The sequence below is a fragment of the Myxocyprinus asiaticus genome, chromosome 45, assembly GCF_019703515.2.
Source record: "Myxocyprinus asiaticus isolate MX2 ecotype Aquarium Trade chromosome 45, UBuf_Myxa_2, whole genome shotgun sequence".
In the NCBI taxonomy this organism is placed as follows: domain Eukaryota; kingdom Metazoa; phylum Chordata; class Actinopteri; order Cypriniformes; family Catostomidae; genus Myxocyprinus; species Myxocyprinus asiaticus.
This window is the reverse complement of record NC_059388.1, coordinates 10,702,984-10,721,794: the sequence shown is the minus strand read 5'-3', so window position 1 is coordinate 10,721,794 and position 18,811 is coordinate 10,702,984. Positions and strand designations below refer to the sequence as shown.

The 18,811-nt window shown below is 39.5% G+C and overlaps 1 protein-coding gene and 1 long non-coding RNA gene across 2 annotated transcripts in view; both read left to right on the top strand.

Annotated features, from left to right (window-relative positions):
• Window positions 1-18,811, top strand: part of LOC127435439 (uncharacterized) — a 183,066-nt gene that overhangs the window by 90,167 nt on the left and 74,088 nt on the right. The gene's annotated exons all lie outside the window — the stretch shown is intronic.
• The window catches only part of LOC127435409 (semaphorin-3C-like), an 83,845-nt gene that overhangs the window by 51,400 nt on the left and 13,634 nt on the right, over window positions 1-18,811 (top strand). The window contains exons 6-16 of the mRNA XM_051688873.1: window positions 353-443; window positions 3,300-3,419; window positions 4,976-5,118; window positions 5,928-6,042; window positions 6,673-6,742; window positions 9,312-9,456; window positions 9,957-10,179; window positions 12,717-12,805; window positions 16,311-16,352; window positions 16,528-16,685; window positions 17,352-17,419. Of these exons, the coding sequence (XP_051544833.1) occupies window positions 353-443; window positions 3,300-3,419; window positions 4,976-5,118; window positions 5,928-6,042; window positions 6,673-6,742; window positions 9,312-9,456; window positions 9,957-10,179; window positions 12,717-12,805; window positions 16,311-16,352; window positions 16,528-16,685; window positions 17,352-17,419 (1,264 nt within the window). The remainder of the gene's footprint in view (window positions 1-352; window positions 444-3,299; window positions 3,420-4,975; window positions 5,119-5,927; window positions 6,043-6,672; window positions 6,743-9,311; window positions 9,457-9,956; window positions 10,180-12,716; window positions 12,806-16,310; window positions 16,353-16,527; window positions 16,686-17,351; window positions 17,420-18,811) is intronic.

The following is an 18,811-nucleotide window of genomic DNA, read 5'->3' as shown; positions in this document are numbered from 1 at the left end:
AGACTGGTCTGGCAGTCGCTACGGAAACCTGGAAGCCTCCGGGCAAGTCTGTCCAACCAATCAGAATAAAGACAGCTCTCCAAAACCGCTGCACTAATGCATGCTAGGAAGTGACTTGTACTTGGAAATCTTTTTATAAAGAGTTGAGCATTGGCTGTAAAACATTTCGAATGAAATTTAAAAATGGTTTGAGAACGGGAAATGGGGCAAAATGATAGCAAGTGCACATGTTGGAGTGGTTTGTCTCACATAGCCAAAGTTCTGACTATCAGCTTTTTTTCAGGTCCTCTTGAAAGTCCATAAGTACGTTTTTGTAAATACGTTTTTTTGTTTGTGTTTTGTGATTTGGCAGGAGCAAATATTCCACATCTCTTCACGAGCCGAATCAGGCAAAGGGAGGTGCTCCTTCAACCCACAGGTCAACACTGTCTCGGTCATGCTCAGTGAGTGCTGCCATCTTATTTGTCTTTACCCGCAGGTGACATTTTGTCTCGCACACTTCCCTTCACACTATCTTACACATGTTCTCTTTGTTCATGACCCCATAGTGTCACCAAACACCCACATTTTGCGGCTGTGTGCCCCCCTTCAGATGTAACCACTTTGGGTCTCTCAGTGCTGCCCCCTTAATTCTTTGATCTTTAACTGGCTAGTTGGTGTCGGGTTGCTGTTGAAACAGCTATCAGGCTATATGTTACATACACATCTTTGCTTTCACACAAAGCACTGGAACAGAAACACACTTCCAAACACACAGAGATTCAAACACTTAATCATTACCATTTCTCATTTTACGCCCCATGAGAACTGATTACATGTGCCACATGTAAAAGCATACACTCCCACATCCACAAATATAGGGCTGGTTAATATATAGAATATTCACAATATATTTGCAATGATTTTTCTGCAGCTTAAAATTAAGCTCTGTATCATTGTATTAAATGAATAAATGTCAAAGAATCGATTCAAAACTCTACAAGATTCAACAACTGGTTTGCGTCATCACTTTGAAGCCACCATGTGGCGTTTCTCATATATTTTCATATATTAATGGTTTAGTAAAAATATACAATATGTAGGTTAATATCACTATCTGTGTGAATCAGTTCAAATGGTTTCAATGAATCGATTTAAAACTCTTGATTCTAGAATTTGTTTGCACCATTACTCAAAAATTTTTACAGAAGCTACCAGGTGGCATTTCTCATATATTTTCATATATTAATGTTTCAGTTTCAATATATGTATAGGTAAATATTGCTGTTTGTATTCTCATATTGGTGCATATATATATATGTATTGATGAAATATTAATCTTTGATTTTTATGTGCTTTTTTATTTGGCCACTTACTTTCCTAAAGAACATATCATTAGATTTGATTCTTTTCCAAGAATCAGTTGACAAACAGTGTATTTTAATGAATCGTTTAAAAACTCTGATTCTAGATTTTGTCTATACTATCTATCTATCTATCTATCTATACATACATATACGTACAGTATATACAGTATTATTATTTTTTATTTTATCCCCTTTTTCTCCCAATTTGGAATGCCCAGTTCCCACCACTTAGTAGGTCCTCGTGGTGTCGCGGTTACTTACCTCAATCCTGGTGGCAGAGGACAAGTCTCAGTTGCCTCCGCTTCTGAGACAGTCAATCCACGCATCTTATCACGTGACTAGCTGTGCATGACACTGCAGAGAATTACAGCATGGGAGGCTCATACTATTCTCTGCGATCCACGCACAAATTACCACACGCCCCATTGAGCGTGAGAACCACTCATCGCGACCACGAGGAGTTTACCCCATGTGACTCTACCCTCCCTAGCAACCGGGCCAATTTGGTTGCTTAGGAGACCTGGCTGGAGTCACTCAGCACACCCTGGATTTGAATTTGCGACTCCAGGGGTGGTAGTCAGCGTCAATACTCGCTGAGTTACCCACGGCCCCCACAGTATTATTATTATTAATATTTTTAAGCTATATTTCCCAGCCCTGCCCTACTCACAAGCACACACATGGCAAAATATAATATGCTATAGGTCAGCGTCAAGTTATCTGTAAATGAAAGGAAGGTTTAAGTGGTTATTCCATAAAGTAAAACAGTTCCTAGCTGTCTATACAACATCAAAGTCTCACAGCCCTCGACATGACAGCCCATAGCCTTCAATGTCGGTCGTCTGTCTGCATATTTCCATCATACACTTGGCCCTTAGCTGCACACGTCAACCACAGGCCTCTGTGTAACAGAGTGATGAAGTGATAGAGTAATGGAATGATGAAAAGTAGGAGAGATATGAGGAATTAAGATAAGTCATTAGTAGAGCACACCACAAAGAACTATATAGCCACAATAAATTGATAAGTCCCATATTCAACAGACAGATTCAGTCCGTTGCAGAAATGGCACTTTTCATTACAGTTAGGTGCAGTGAATTTTCAAACTTAATATATATTAATGTATTTCAGTCATGACAACTCTGCTCAGAACATACACAGTCATGTTGGGAATATATGACATGCAACTGCACAATTAGAAATGCATAAAACATGCTGCTGCTTCACAATTATACACACATACAATCACCTTGATTCAGATCTAGACAAGTGCTGCTGGGGAGGAGGATGGTTTCAGAGAGAAAACTCTATTAGCAGTGAAACCGGCTTACCTGCACACAACTGGGAGAAATTAAATATTAGACAATGAGAGATTATTCAAATTGATTGGTTAACAGATTACATGTCAAAGGATTTATCAGCTTGCACCATGCGAGCCGATTGGTTTAACAGATTACTTGTCAGGGGACCTATCAGCTTGGGTAGATTTTCATGACTGAACTTCAAATATATGTATATGTTGCATACTGATATACAGTGTATATATAGTATATACTGTATATATGAACACACACTTACACATATACATAAACACATATCAATCAAGCCTAACCCAATAGCTTTGACATTGTGTTTCTGTCACATTATACTGCACCAGATGGTCATGTGAAATGTTTTACAGTTTCAATGTAAAAGCAAATTTCAAATTCAACAGAAATCACGTTAACTACAAAAATAATGCTAGTTATTTATTTTTATCTATGGACAGCCCTAGTTTAAATGATCTACCTTTCCATTTATCTTAAAAGTTAAAGAATCCACATATAACATTATTTAAATGAATGCATGCATTTTTACCAACAAATATGCAAATTTTCACTGAACAAGTGAACTCTGTTAGATCTATTATGTGCTTATAATGATTGAAACACAATGTTTCTGTGTGTGGCTCAGATCAGGAGTTGTTCTCTGGCATGTACATTGACTTCATGGGGACAGATGCAGCTATCTTCAGGAGCCTGACCAGCAGGAACGCAGTGAGGACCGACCAGCATAACTCCAAATGGCTGAGCGGTACAAACCATATCTGTTATTTTATGCATCAACATTATTATAAAGTATTTTTATTCACATCTTGAGGCTCTGTCAGAAAGTGTTCCTAATTTCAGTACTTTAAAAAACCAAATAACTCTTTGGAGGTAATTCAATAAGAATGAATTGCGCATGGTAAAAGCGCTAGTTATTTGCTGGTTTAGCGCCCGATTCGCTAAAGAAATTATGCAGGTCAGGCAATGCCGCAAAATGCACCCACAAATTCCATGCTGAACGCTGTGCTGAATCGGTGCTGGGACTGAACAGCATTACTCACTACTGTGATCCAGATACTTGAATCACATGCCGAAAGAGAACTTGACTACACCGCACATCTGGATATATGCCAGGTTGCCAGGAATCACAAAAAACGTAATTGAAATATTCAAGACAGTTTCAGCGCTGATTGCGCCTTCTTAAACAAGATTGCAGGTTGTTAGTGAATAAGATGCAGGTTTTTCAGCGCAAAAGTGGCGCAACTGTTCAGTGAATTCGCCCCTTTATGTTTAGGATTAAAGCTGAAGTGTGTCATTTCTGCGCCAAGCGCCACCAAATGGAATTGCAAAAATTATTATTTCTTTCAAACTGGTTTCCACGACAACTCTGCCCATCTACCACTAGGTGTACATACAGATATTCCCACCCCTCACGCCATTGGTTGAGCCAACGTTACGTGTTGGGTCGGTCTGGAATAAACAGAGGAATGTTTTGAAAGCAGCACAGAGCTGTAATGTTGACAGTTTCCAGGGAAATCAACCTGCAAATGACTTACTTATAGTTGATGCTGCATATTAAGCTGGCATAAAAGAAAGTGTTTTAACATCGAAAAAAGTGCACACTTCATTTGTAAATGACATGTTCATGTTCCAAGCCATTTGGGTGAAATAATACACAAACCACAAGCTAAAAACTGTTTTTACCCACGTCAAAGGAACTGCTTGAGGTCAGGATAGTTTCAGTATCTGTTTACAATGATTCCACTAGAGAATCATAATATACTGTACATGCTTAATGTATTCCAAGGGATCGCAATATCTTTTGTGTGCTACAATCCAAATATACAACCTGAATAACATATTAGGTTCTGTGTGAAACTGAATTATATATTTTTAAAACTCAAGTACATCATATTTCAAATGAACTCAGACATAAGTGCCATGGAGAGAGGTTTGATTCTTTAAAATACAGATGATATGTTCTTCTTATGTCTATTTTGTTGCTCTTGTAGAGCAAATTCAAAGGGTAGTTCACCAAAAAATGAAAATTCTGTCGTTATTTACTTACCCTAACCCTAACCTAACCTAACCTAACCTAACTTAACCTAACTTTAACCCTCACATCATTCCAAACCCATAAGACTTCCTTTCATCCACTGATCACAAAAGAGAAGCATTTTAGCCTCGGTCACCATTCACGTTCATTGTATGGAAAAAAGATGCAATGGTGAGGCTAACATTTTGATGAGTAAATGTTCTTTTTGGGTGAACAATACCTTAAAGTGTCCCATTAAGCTGTAAATATTCTTTTGTTTTGACTAGAGCCAGTATTCATTGATGCCCACTTGATTCCTGACGGTTCTGATCCGAACGACGCCAAGCTCTACTTCTTCCTGCGTGAGAGACTGACAGATACTAGTGGAAACACTAAGAACATCCACACGATGGTGGCGCGAGTGTGCCCTGTAAGTGAATTCAAACACTTCAAGACTGGTGCTATATGGTAGCACACATGCTCTGACACATAAAGGCGCCATCCCATTTGCCAACTTGAAACAACTCGATTCTGACAGGGGATGTCACACCTAGCGACTGTTTCTTGCCATTCTCTCTTGGTGGTCTATCACACTCATAGTGGGTGACAGATTAAACAACTGCCTCTGGTATTTCTCTCCAATTCCCTGTCAGGTATTGCAACACCCCAATTTGGCGGGAAATAAATGTAAAGCTCACAGTAAATTTGCCCTGTGAATGTGTGTAATTGTGTATTAATCCCTTCAGCACATGCTGTAGAAAGTGTAGGACTAGGCAAATACTTCAGTGAGAAAAAGATTTACATTCAGTTAACACAGAATATTCTGCCTCTGCTTTCTTATTTTATGGGTCATTTAAGTCTAGAAGTACCCTAGAAAAACATTTGGTGACATAAGCATCATGGAAATCAATTGCCATTTGCGATATGTGACTTTACATTTACTGAGGAAAATATTTGGATCAGATCCAAGCAGGACAATGACTCACCATGGCAAACCCTCTTTATATTAGGTGTCTTTAACTGCTATGTAATTAAGTCTAACCCTAAACTTACCCTAGCCCAACCCTTATCCTAAACCCTTACCCCTAACTTGTAAGAATTTTGCAGAACAATATGTTTGTACTGTATGTATTTTAATGGTAGTACATAGTAATTAAAGACACCTAATATAAAGTGGGACCAAAAAGTCTAGTTTTATATAGGTATTCATTTAATTTCATTGCAAATCTTTCTATTTAGAATGACACTGGTGGGCAACGTAGTCTGGTGAATAAGTGGACCACATTCCTGAAGGCTCGCATGGTATGTTCAGTTCTGGAAGAGGATGGTACTGAGACCCACTTTGATGAGCTTGGTGAGACTACAAACATACACACTTTCTGGTTCTGCTTAAAGGGTTAGTTTGCCCCAAAATGAAAATTCTGTCATTATTTACTCACCTTCTTTCTTCCATAGAACACAAAAGGAGATTTTAGAAAGAAGTCTCAGTCACCATTTACTTTTATTGTATGGAAAAAAGATAGTACGGCTAACAATAGTGACTGCGGCTAACATTCCATCTAACATCGATTGTGTTCAATGGCAAAAGAAAGTCATACAGGTTTGGAATAACATGAGGGTGAGAACATGATGACAGAATTTAGTGGACAAATTCCACATATTATGTTTATAGCTTCCTATTAATATTATCGGTCACTAACAATAACACAATAATTTTAGCTTTTGCTCGTATTACAGTTTAATGCAGCCCTAGTCCATTTATAAAACTTCTCACCTCATTAAAGTCCTGTTACTATCATAAAACACTCAGCACAATCCATTTTCACAGGAGAGGTTAAGTCTGTGATAGATTTACACTCTTTCACCTGTTTTATTATTGTTAGGCTGCATGTCTCACTAGTGTAGAACTATATTGTTTAACAAGGTGACAAATTGTGGGGCAGATGTTCAGTTACTGAGTGAGCGGGTGTCTCTTGCCTTCCAGAGAATGTGTTTTTATTGGAGACAGACCACCCAAAGGGCCTTCTCCTCTTTGGAGTCTTCACCTCCACAAGGTAAAGCCAACAGCAATATTAGGCTTGCCACTAATGTGTGGATATATGCATGAGTGTGTTTTGTGTGTCTTTTAGCCAAATATGGGTTAGACAAGTCTGACACAGAGAGGAAGCTGGGATTTTTTAGAACGTGTGATCACACCTAAGGGTGCTGATGGGAGGAAAAGGTCACTAATTTAGTCGTTTCTCCAAATGTTTGTAATCTTAGTTCAGAAGGTCATTCAGTGATGTTTCAATGTGATGAATTTTCAACATGCTGTTTTCTGTTCTGTGCTGATGTCAGGGCCGTGTCTAGCGGGGTGCAGGGTGGGCTTAACCCCTCCCCCAGCCACGGGCCATGCATTTTAAATCTAGGCCTTCAGTGTGATTCATGCCATTAAGAAAACACAGTTTCACAATGAATAAGATGCTATGCCTATCATACATTACGTGGCAGTCAACTAATAATACCTACTGACATTTTAAAAACACGACCACACACGAAAGCCAGAACTTGAAATGAAACTTAATGCTCAAGCAAGCCTAATTTTAACTGCAGCATGACTGTTTTGTGAAGCAATCACACGGCCATGCAGAACATCTCGTGTTTTTAAATCCATAAGGATCTCTTTCTCAATGGCGATATCGGCAGTGATGACTTTCACTCTTCACTCTTCGCTTTCAAATTACGTACATCACTTAAAGTGTGATTGCGTCACTCAAGGCCAGCTAGAAGGCCTCGACCGGGACATATCCTAAAGATCACACCCACCAAGAACAAATAAATCAATCTGACTGGCTGATGAATCTGACAATCTGACTTTAGATGCCTATTCACTTACACTGTTGAGGGAATCTGTGGAAATTCTGAAGGCCTAAAGGGGTGGAGCTCAGTCTCACACGCTGCTTCAGGCATGCTGTTTGTGAAACAGCTGTCACACTTTGCTTGTAAGCATCAAGGAATATATTTTGACTGGATAAACTTTTAGTTTTTCTCTTATTTGTTTGTAGATTAATAAGAGTGGAAAGTGATTAAAAATACATAAGCAAAAAGGTGATTGAGAATGAAAGGATGAAAAATATTGATTTATTTGGCATGTTAGGCCAGCAGAGAAGGCTTTGCTGGCACTGAGAATTCACCACTGCCCAAACTATCCCTATACCCCACCCTCCCAAACACAAGTGCAGCAAAGTGTCAGATTGTATCAACATGGCACTAATGGCGGATCCGCGCAAAGTATGTGTTACGCAAATTGTGTCATCAGCACAGCCGCTCAGCTTGACCGTGCGCCACCTACATTTTCTTGACTCGTGCTGTATGCGTCCACTGTGCGCGTCGTCTGCGCATGTGCTGGCCATTGACTGTCACAAAGCAGTTGTTGTGCTCATGCATCGAACGCGTTCCTATTCGTTTGCGGTCAGAAAAGTATACTCAGAAAGGCAATGCAGATGTCCGGGCACGATCCAATCCGGAACATGAAAAATTAAGTATACCTGGACCTTAACCTTAACCCTAACAGAATGTGATCCCAATCCCAATCTTGGGATTATCTAATCAGCCAATCATGTGGCAACAATGTAATGCATAAAATCATGCAGATACGGGTCAGAAGCTTCAATTAATGTTCACATCAACCATCAGAATGGGGAAAAATGTGATCTCACATTTTGACCGTGGAATGATTGTTGGTGCCAGACAGGATGGTTTGAGTACAAACCATACATACAAACCAAAGGATACAAACCATCCTGTCTGGCACCAACAATCATTCCACGGTCGAAATGTAAGATCACGTTTTTCCCTGATCTCCTAGGTTTTCAGTCTCTAACAAAGGAGTCGGCCATTTGCTTTAAAAGACATCATTGAAAATCCGAAACTCTAGAAAAAGTGAAAAATCTGACAGGTAGGACAATTAAATATAGTTTCCATTTGATCTCCATATAATCTCATTTCATGTCTAGGAAGAACAATTGAGATATGAGTTCTCATCTGTGATTTTTCTTTCCTGTGGGTCAGTTCATTACATTTATTGGGTGTTGTCTTGTGTCAGTCGTAGATTGTGCTTGATTGTGTGTGTGAGATGTGGTTGAATAAGGTGAGGATTCGGTCAAGGTTCCTGATCTGAACTGCGTTTTCATTCCCTGAACACACACACTAATCACTGCACCATAGTTCTCTGAACTGCAGAACCAAGTAGGATCTGTGTGGTTCTCCTAATGAAGCCAACCTAAACAGTTACGGCTTCTTTGTCCATTCCCTGCTGTGTTATTCCTCGTCATATCAAATGTTTCGTCCTCTCTACCTTTGTTTCAGTGTTTTGCGATTAAACAAAGACACTCTTTGTCTCACAGTCTGATAAAAAATTTAAAATGTCCAGCCAAACCATGCTGTATCCCTGAAAGTTAACCAAAATGGTGTCACTTTTCCTCTATGAAGTCTTCTGGATAAGCTTGCTACATCATCCACTGCAACCCAAGACAATCAAGAATGATGTGTTATTTAAACAAAATGTCTTTTTACTGTCTGTCTTCCTTCCCATTTCCGTTAGTCAAATGTGTGTGTTTGTGTTTTGTGTGTAATTTCTTCCAGCTCTGTGTTCAGAGGCTCTGCTGTCTGTGTGTACAACATGGCCGACATCCTGACGGTCTTCAATGGACCGTTTGCACACAGGGATGGGCCCAACTTTCAGTGGGTGGCTTTCCAGGGCCGGATTCCCTACCCACGACCTGGAACTGTGAGTCACGCACCTTAATGTCTGGATCTAGCCTTGGTACAGCCACTCCATTTCTAAAAACATCATACAATGTTGTCCAGTGGGATATTTAAAGGTGTAATAAGTATTTTTCCCCACATTTTCCCACATTTAGAAATAACAAAGTTTTACACAGTAAGAAATTAATAGTAGTTTTGGAAGATATGCTCAAAATGATGACTGGCATAATATGAAGACTTCAGGTTTGTGTAATGGAACATACATGACAATATGTGTCAGTATAAAGTCCAAGACCTCTGTTGTATAAGCCAGTGAAGCAAAAACAAAAAGTTCACGTTTAATTTTCATCAAGATGGGCTTCATATTATATCCATAAACAAAATTAAATCTAAGCTGTGAGTTTGATTTACAGTGATGAAAAGACCAAATGAAAGTGACAAGGGTTAAATGAATTAGCCAGTTTGATTTGATTTGCATGCTAACTAGCTAATCTTTAAATCTATTCCTCCTTTTCCTGTCAGTGTCCTGGTGGTGCGTTCACCCCTCATATCCAGAGTACTAAAGAGTTTCCAGATGATGTTGTGACGTTTGTGAGGAATCACCCCGTCATGTTTAACCCCATTTATCCAGTGGGCAGGAAACCTCTGGTCGTGCGGACGCATGCCGATTACAAGTACACCTCCATAGCTGTGGACCAGGTCACCGCTGCGGACGGACACTACCAGGTCCTCTTTCTGGGCACAGGTATAGTCCCACAGAACAGCAAACTTTGAAAAAAATAAATAAAAAAAAGTGACAATTTGAGCAGTTACCCACTCAGAGTCACTCCCACCATTTGAAACCAGGCTAAAGAAACAAAAAGTGACTTCATGATGGTCTTTGGTAAGAACTGACATGCTCAACTTTGCTTGACTACTTGTTGACCCTGTAATTAGACTAAATAGCTCTTTCCATACATCTTGAGATTTGTGCTTTTCTATTTTCCTGGAAGTGTTCTGTCAGTAAAAGTATAGTACTTTTATAAATTGTAGTATAGGACTCAATATTACATTTCAGTGATTTTCCTGACAAAGATCTTCTGGATCTAAACGTTGCTCCATAAATGGGAATTTTGTAACAGTTTGCAGATCTACCACTTTAACTTGTCATTTTCTTTCCAAAACAATGTACAAAATAATTATATTCAGAGATGTAGCCCAGACTCCAGACATATTGAACCGTGGTGCTAATGTGGGTGACACAGGTTTGAATCTGGCCTGCGACACAGACTAATCCCATTTCCCATCTCTCTTCCCAATTATGTCCTATCACTCTCCACTACACTATACAATAAAGTATATACTTAAGCAATATCACATGAGCAAGAGTGCGATATGGCCCTACATCAGCACTGCTGTGATTCACGAGGCTGCAGGCTGAGTGCCGTAGTTGTCGCTGTACAGTAGGTGTCGCTGTCCTTTTCTGTATATCACTGCCCACTTCGGCATATCGCGGCATCGTTTTGTGGCCCGTTCTGCATAACTAAGTGGCCCATTTCAGCTTATCGCGGCTCATTCGGCCCCGTTTAGCGGCCGGCCATTTGGGAAAAGTCCCGGTTCTCCCGATGCCCAGTGCGCCCCTAAGGACCACTAACACAACACATTTTGGATGTCTCTCTTATTTGACACACCCAATTCAGATCAGGGAGCCTCAGCTAATTATCTAATCAGTAGAATCAGGTGTTTGCACTTTGCAGTGTTCTTGGTCAACTAAGAATGGACTGAGAGACACTATACAGCAGTGGTTCCCAACCCTGTTCCTGGAGGCCCAACACTGCACATTTTGTATATCTCCCTTTTCTGACACACCCAATTCAGGTTGTAGAGTCAGGTCAGGTGTGTTTGATTAGGGAGATATCTAAAATGTGTATTGTTGGGGGGACTCCAGGAACAGGGTTGTGAAACACTGCTATACAGTATTATACTGCACTATACTGAATTGTACTGCACTGTGCTATACTATACTATACTATACTATAAAAAAATAAATAAAAGAATATTCTATACTGTTCAATTCCTTACAAAACTGCAATATTAAATACATTTAACTCCACATAATAGTCATAAACACACTTTTCCAGCTCCCAGTGCTCCAGACATGAATCTTTCAATAGCTGCTTGAATCCACTCCCACTAGAGGGCAGTGACTCCACACAAGCTTCATTACACTTAAACATTCATCTAATCACATTAACCAAAACTTTTTTTTTCCCTATTCAGCATCAGTAAATGGAGAATATTAAGAGTGAGCCCTGGTATGTCACAGGACCAACACATAATATTAACCTTTGAGGGGAGGGGGGACGAAAGAAAAAGAGAGAGTGTGGGTGTGTGTCAGAGAGCAGAATCAGACAGAGAACAGCAGATCGGCTCAGTGGTTACTAGGTAACGAGAATAGAGGTTTTTTGGGGGGAGATCAAAATCCCAGCTGTTTGTGTGTGCCTATCAAAATTCCTGATCAAACGCCATGAACGCCATCTGGAGTGTGTCTGGTTGCTTGTTGGCAGAGAATGGTATGTTTTTGGGGATTTAAAAAAAAGGGAATTTCCAGAGTTTGTACTGAGTTCTCCATCCACCCTTTCTCTGAGGGTCCACAGCAAGATACACACCTATCATACCCCCATCTTGACCCTACAGAGTGAATAAACTTGACCTTTAATGGTCTTTCGAAGAGATAATGTGCTGGTCATTTCATAACATTCTTCATTCAAGAGATTACTACAGTTTGAAGCACTGGAAGTGGAAGTGAATGGGGCCAGTCCATAAACGTTCAAATACACACCGTTTCAAAAGTATTGCCACAAGACCTCAACATAATACACGTTTACCTCATTTTAATGTGATAAAATTGCTTACTAACCTTATCTGTGTAAAGTATATCAAATATTACGACTTTGGTGTCATGACGACGTAATGGCAGTAAGTCAAAATTATTTTTGGTGGTAATCAACATTATGCCACAAATGCTGTAAATTTTGCTTAACTTGAATTATACCTTGAACATTCCTTTAGTACTTAGGGTACACATAGGTTTCTTTCTTTTCTGAAGATATTACGTAGAACAGATGCTAAATGTCAAACCACATATACATGCTCTTACACAAAGAAATCTAAACAGAAAATCTGTGAACAATGGAAACAGTTCATATCCAGCTCAAACCCAAACTAAATCACATCTTTACAGAGGTTGTTTTTCTAGTTTGTGTTCAATACCCTCCTGATGTTCTGATATTTTTCTGACAGATAAAGGCACAGTACAGAAGGTTGTCGTTTTGCCGTCAAACGGCTCTCTGCATGAGGATCTAATCCTGGAGGAGCTGGAAGTGTTTAAGGTCTGTGCTCTCGCTACACATCACACATCAAAGACTCTCGAGGGTAGACTGTATGAGCAGAACTGGCAGTGCCACAAAGCCTTTATTAGAAGTGAATGTTGTTCTAAGGGAAGGTAGATTTTTAGTAGCAACAAAGGCTCAGAATGAGGTAAGGAAACTGTTAGGATGTGAGATTCCTTATGATCTGCTTTGAACAACACTCAAAATAGTCTAAATAGGCTTAGACATCACAAACCAATTTATGGACCATGAAATGCCACACTGGTTGCCCACTGGGCTGTTTAATTTGGTATGTCAACACACTACACACTCACAAATTTGTGCATGCAAACACAAAATCACCCCAATCAGCGCCAGATCTAGAGGGGTGCTGAATCGAATTAATTACATGGTATGGCGGTTAATTAATCAAATTAATTGCAATTGATCGCATAGATAAATATTTGCTTAGAAAGCCTCTCAAATAACAATAATTCAATAAATAATGATTAAATACTTATTAATAGTTATATTTAAATAATTATAAATAAAATATATATTACAAAAAATGATAATATAGATAATTAAAACACATTACATCATTGTGGCACATGAGTAAAGCATTAAAAAAGACGGTAACACTTTACAATAAGGTTCCATTTGTTAACATTAGTTAATAACATTAGTCAACATGAACTAACAATGCGCAATACTTTTACAGCTTTTATTAAACTTAGTTCATGTTAATTTCAACATACTAATACATTTCTCAAATCAAAATGTTAACTTTAGTTAATGCATTATGAACTAACATGAACTTACAATCAACAATAGTATTTTTTTATTAACTAATATTAACAAAGATTAATAAATGCTGTAAACAATAAATTGTTAATTGTTTGTTCATGATACCTAATGCATTAACTAATATTAACGAATAGAACCTTATTGTAAAGTTTTACCAAAAAGACAATTCAAAAAGTGGCTTTAGTATGCAGTATTTTGTTTATTTCTGTATTATTGAACTTATGTCATCTGCCTATCATTGGCCTACAGTCCACACAATCCATTTTGCAATTGAATTCGTCAATCAGTCTGAGATTTATTATGAGGGCTTTTCTAAGGTCATGTCAATGCACACCTGCATCAGACGCTTTTTGAGCATCTCGTTTGCATCGCGTCATAATCATACCGTTTTTAGGTTGCTGTGTCAAGTTAAACAGTTTGAAACTTGGAAAAACACGCCTTGAGATCCCTGCGTTCATATTTGCGCAAGTACACCTCCATCAGGCTGTGTTTGAATGCAAGAACGTGTTCTCATCTTGTGTTGTCTGATGTCGTTGACTGTGGTTTGTTCTCTGTATAACCGCATTCCCCAAACAGCTGGAGTTTTGTTTACTGCCCCTGGAGAAAACAGGTGGTACTTCAAGCTTGAATTGCTCAGATGGAAGAAATATTCCTTATTACGGTCCGGGGACATGATTACTTGAGTTATTTTGTATTTTTTTGTATTTATTTTTATTTTCTCCCCTTTTCTCCCCAATTTGGAATGCCCAATTCCCAATGTGCTCTAAGTCCTGGTGGTGGCGTAGTGACGCCTCATTCCAGGTGGCGGAGGACGAATCTTGAGACCATCAATCCATGCATCTTATCACGTGGCTTGTTGAGCGTGTTACTGCGGAGACATAGTGCATGTGGAGGCTTCACGCTATTCTCCGCGACTCACCACGCGCCCCACCGAGAGTGAGAACCACATTATAGTGGCCACAAGGAGGTTACCCCATGTGACTCTACCCTCCCTAGCAACTGGGCCAATTTGGTTGCTTAGGAGACCTGGCTGGAGACACTAAGCACACCCTGGATTCGAACTTACGACTCCAGGGGTGGTAGTCAGGCGTCAGTATTCGCTGAGCTACTGACATTGCTAGTTCAAAACAAATGATGCATCCAAGCCTCTCAAAAATATAACTTTAGAACTACTAGTATCATGGCTTGGGCTGTTTCTAACATGTTATTGGAGAAACAAGGATGTATGTGTGTTTTTGTGTGTATGTGTGTGTGTGTGTGTGTGTGTGTGTGAGAGAGAGAGAGAGAGAGAGAGAGAGAGAGAGAGAGAGAGAGAGAGAGAGAGAGAGAGAGAGAGAGATGGAGCGTGTACGATCACCTGTTGATGATGCTATAGTGTGTTAGTCAGCTTTCTGAAGATAATGTCATTTTGGTGAAATTCATCCTATTTTCTCAGTGGAAAAATAGCTGTCCAAGCGTGGGTATTCCTCCCTGTTTCACAGTAGCCGGTGTGCAAGAGTCTTTCACTATAGATACCGCAATCTCCTCCGCCATTTTGAACAGTATGTCCTCTCCAATGTGGAACCTTGAGTTTGTGTAATTAATCAGTATGTTGTGTCTCTGTGATGAGCCTTAATGCTGAAGTTGTTAGTTTAAAGCCATTTAAAGCTACAGTATTTCCCAGTATTAGTAGTTTAGTAGTAATACGAGCGATCACGGAGTGCTGTTGAATGTAAACACTGACTGACACTGACTCACTTCACATCACCAACTGGCTCATATTACACACAAAAATGGTCTTTTGCCTCCACCTGCTGGCTAAAATATGTAATGTCACAAAATTAAAGGTAAAGAGACACATATAGCTCTTAACACATATGCAGTGCTCTTACACTTTAGCTTAGAATGGCACGAACACAAGCAGAGTGATACACACACAATGAAGCGTATGAGTGCTGATGGTGTGAGACCATCAGTATTCAGAACATTTCTCGTCCAATCAGATTCGAGGACCGGAACTAACTGTTGCGGTTTCTATAGTGAAAGACTCTTGCGCACTGGCTACCGCAAAATAGGGAGGAATACCCTTGCTTGGATGGCTATTTTTCTACTAAGAAAATGGGATGAATTTGACCAAAATTACATTATCTTCAGAAAGCTGTCTAACAGATTACAGCATCATCAACAGGTGATCGCACAACGCTCCATCTCTCTCTCTCTCTCTCTCTCTCTCTCTCTCTCACACACACACACACACACACACACACACACCCACACACACATATCCTTTATTTATTTTTATTTTTTGGGGGGTCAAAAACACAGAAATAAAGCCTTATTATAAGGCTAAAATGTTTTTATATAAATCATGAATTTGTACCTAAAAAAAAAAATAAAAAAATAAAAAAATAATATATATATATATATATATATATATATATATATATATATATATATATATATATATATATATATATATATATGTGTGTGTGTTTCAAATATTTATAATATATTAAAACAAAACTTAAACTTAAAATAATATATATATACATTTTCAGCCTTATACTGAGACTTCTTTTCTTCATTACAATCTCATGACAATTAAACCACCTAGATTTTTGACCACAAAAAAATATAAAAATTATTTTAATTCAGAAAATTAAAACATATTCATCATAAAAGAAATATATGTAAAAGAATGTCACATCGTTTACACTGTTCTCTTTTTTTTTATCTACAGAAGCAGTCTCCCATCACCAACCTACGAATTTCTTCTAAAAAGGTAACTACACTTAGTAGCTCCTTTATCTACATGCATTCTCTGTCGAAGCTCCACATATAGTAAGTGAGAGGTGGCGGGGGAAATGGTGTAGCTTTAATTATTGGTAATTATCTAGTCACCAGTGTTGGGGGTTAAATCCACAGCTTTTGTGATATTTGGCTTGTGTGTGTTACAGCAACAGCTGTACGCAAGCTCCGAGCATGGAGTATCTCAGGTGTCTCTGCATCGTTGCAATGCTTATGGCTCTGCCTGTGCGGACTGCTGTTTAGCACGGGACCCATACTGCGCCTGGGACGGACTCAGCTGTTCTCGATTCTACCCCACTGGTAAAAGGTACATACTGTATATGCAAACACACACAGATGCTCAGTGGGGTGGAAATAAATAATCAGGCACAGCTTTAGTTTTGTCTGGTCAAAATGCAGGCACACAAGCAGATTTTCACCTGGCGGACAATAAAACAGCCAAAAAAATTCTGTTGACTTACATTTCATCAGAAAATGTGAAAGTTCTTTATTGTTTTTCTGTATTTTTTGGCATTCAGGCCACCACACACAGTCTGACAATCAAAAAGAACAGGCCACACAATGACTATTCCTGAGTATTTACATTGTAAAGCCTTCAATGAATTGTTTCAACAAGACACATATTAAAAATGAATCTGATACCCTAGTCAAACCTTTTCTTTTGCTGTCAGATATGTTGAGTAGAGAAAATATTGATGGAAGGAACTCCCATGAAAAGATTCGTACTGGAGTAATGAGGTGGAAAAAAGAGAAATTTCACTTCATTGCATTTCTGACATAGACAACAGCTGCATCTTGTTAGTTTTGAGAAATTAAGCTCAAATTGGACTTTCATGACAATTAATGTGTTTTTAAAAAGACATGTGCAAACATTCAGACATTAATGTTGATAAAGAGTGAGAGGATGTAAAAGTGAAAGGTAAGAATGCATATATGAAAATATGTTGCCTTAATTTTGTTTATGTTATTTCAGGAGGAGCAGAAGGCAAGATATTATGCATGGGAATCCAATAACACAGTGCAGAGGTTTCAATCTCAAAGGTAATGCACAACAGACTGACTGACTGCCTGCATACTTTCCAACTTTTCAACTAAGAAAATTAAGTCTGAATGTTATGTGCTGAGGCAGAGAATTTAGATTTTCAATGGAAAAGAGGAAGACAAAGAGGGTTATTCCATGCCAATATGAATTTTAGAAACTTACCAGACAGAAAGTTTTGATTTACTTTATTTAGCTCTAAATTACTAAATTGCACCATTAATTTTCATATAAAATAAGCACATTTTATGTTATCGTCACTTCAATAAAAGTCTTCAATTGAGTCAATTGAAAGAGTGTGAAAACATCCTGGTTACTTTCGTAACCTCTGTTCCCTGATGGAGGGAACGAGACGTTGTGTCGATGTAGTGACACTAGGGGTCACTCTTGGGAGCCCCAAAAACCTCTGCTTTTTTAAAAAAAAGGCCAATTGGAATTGGCAAGTGGAATTTGCATGCCACTCCCCCGGACATACGGGTATCAAAGGAGCTGGTATGCAACCACTCATTCAGGTTTTGTGCTGAGGAGCCGAGACCAGGTCCCGGCCATTTCAGCGGGAAGTTCAGCGTTGTGGCAAGAGGGACACAACGTCTCATTCCCTCCATCAGGTAATGGAGGTTACGAAAGTAACCAGGATGTTTTCTATCTGTCACTCACTCGATGTTGTGTTGATGTAGTGACACAAGGGGTCCCTATACAAAACGCCACAACTAGCTGAACTGTGTTACATGAACTGGCGGTGTGTGATGGGCAGACTGCTGTGTGCCTCGTAGCCAGCACACCAGGCCATCACGTAACCTCCCCCAACGCTCTTATGAGTGTCGAACGGTCCATCAGGAACAAGTCGACTGCCCAACTATTGGGATAGGCTAGTCCAGCCGAGGCCTCTTTCCCTCTCTTTTCTCCCCAAAAAGAGTGGAATTTGTATACTGACTGGGAGCCATAAGTGTCTGCGTCAGGGGGTGTCCCTCCAAAGGGGAAGACACCGCGGAGACCACACCCCACCCAAAAGGGGGTATTTTGAGTGGAATACGTCACATGGTCTTACCGAGTCTTGTCGGAAGTATGTCATGAGGAGAGGTCCCATGGTAGGTCCTACCCGAAGGGAGGGCCCAAGGAAGACACAGTTTACTGCCAGGGAAACGATTTTGCTGAAGATATCACATGGGGTCGCCTTCGGGGAACCAGTACATATGGAGCACCTACCTCAGTACAGGGGCTCATTAGCGCATGTACTGGGCCGGTCAGCGAGTTTCTCCACAAACTCAACTGCCAGAGGGCTAAGGAGGAAAGTCATCCAGGAATCACAGTCTTTGAACACGACTTGGAGTCAAGAGCGCATGTCTTCACCTCAAGGGAGGGGAAAGGCTCTATGCGCAAGCGGTACACCCGGC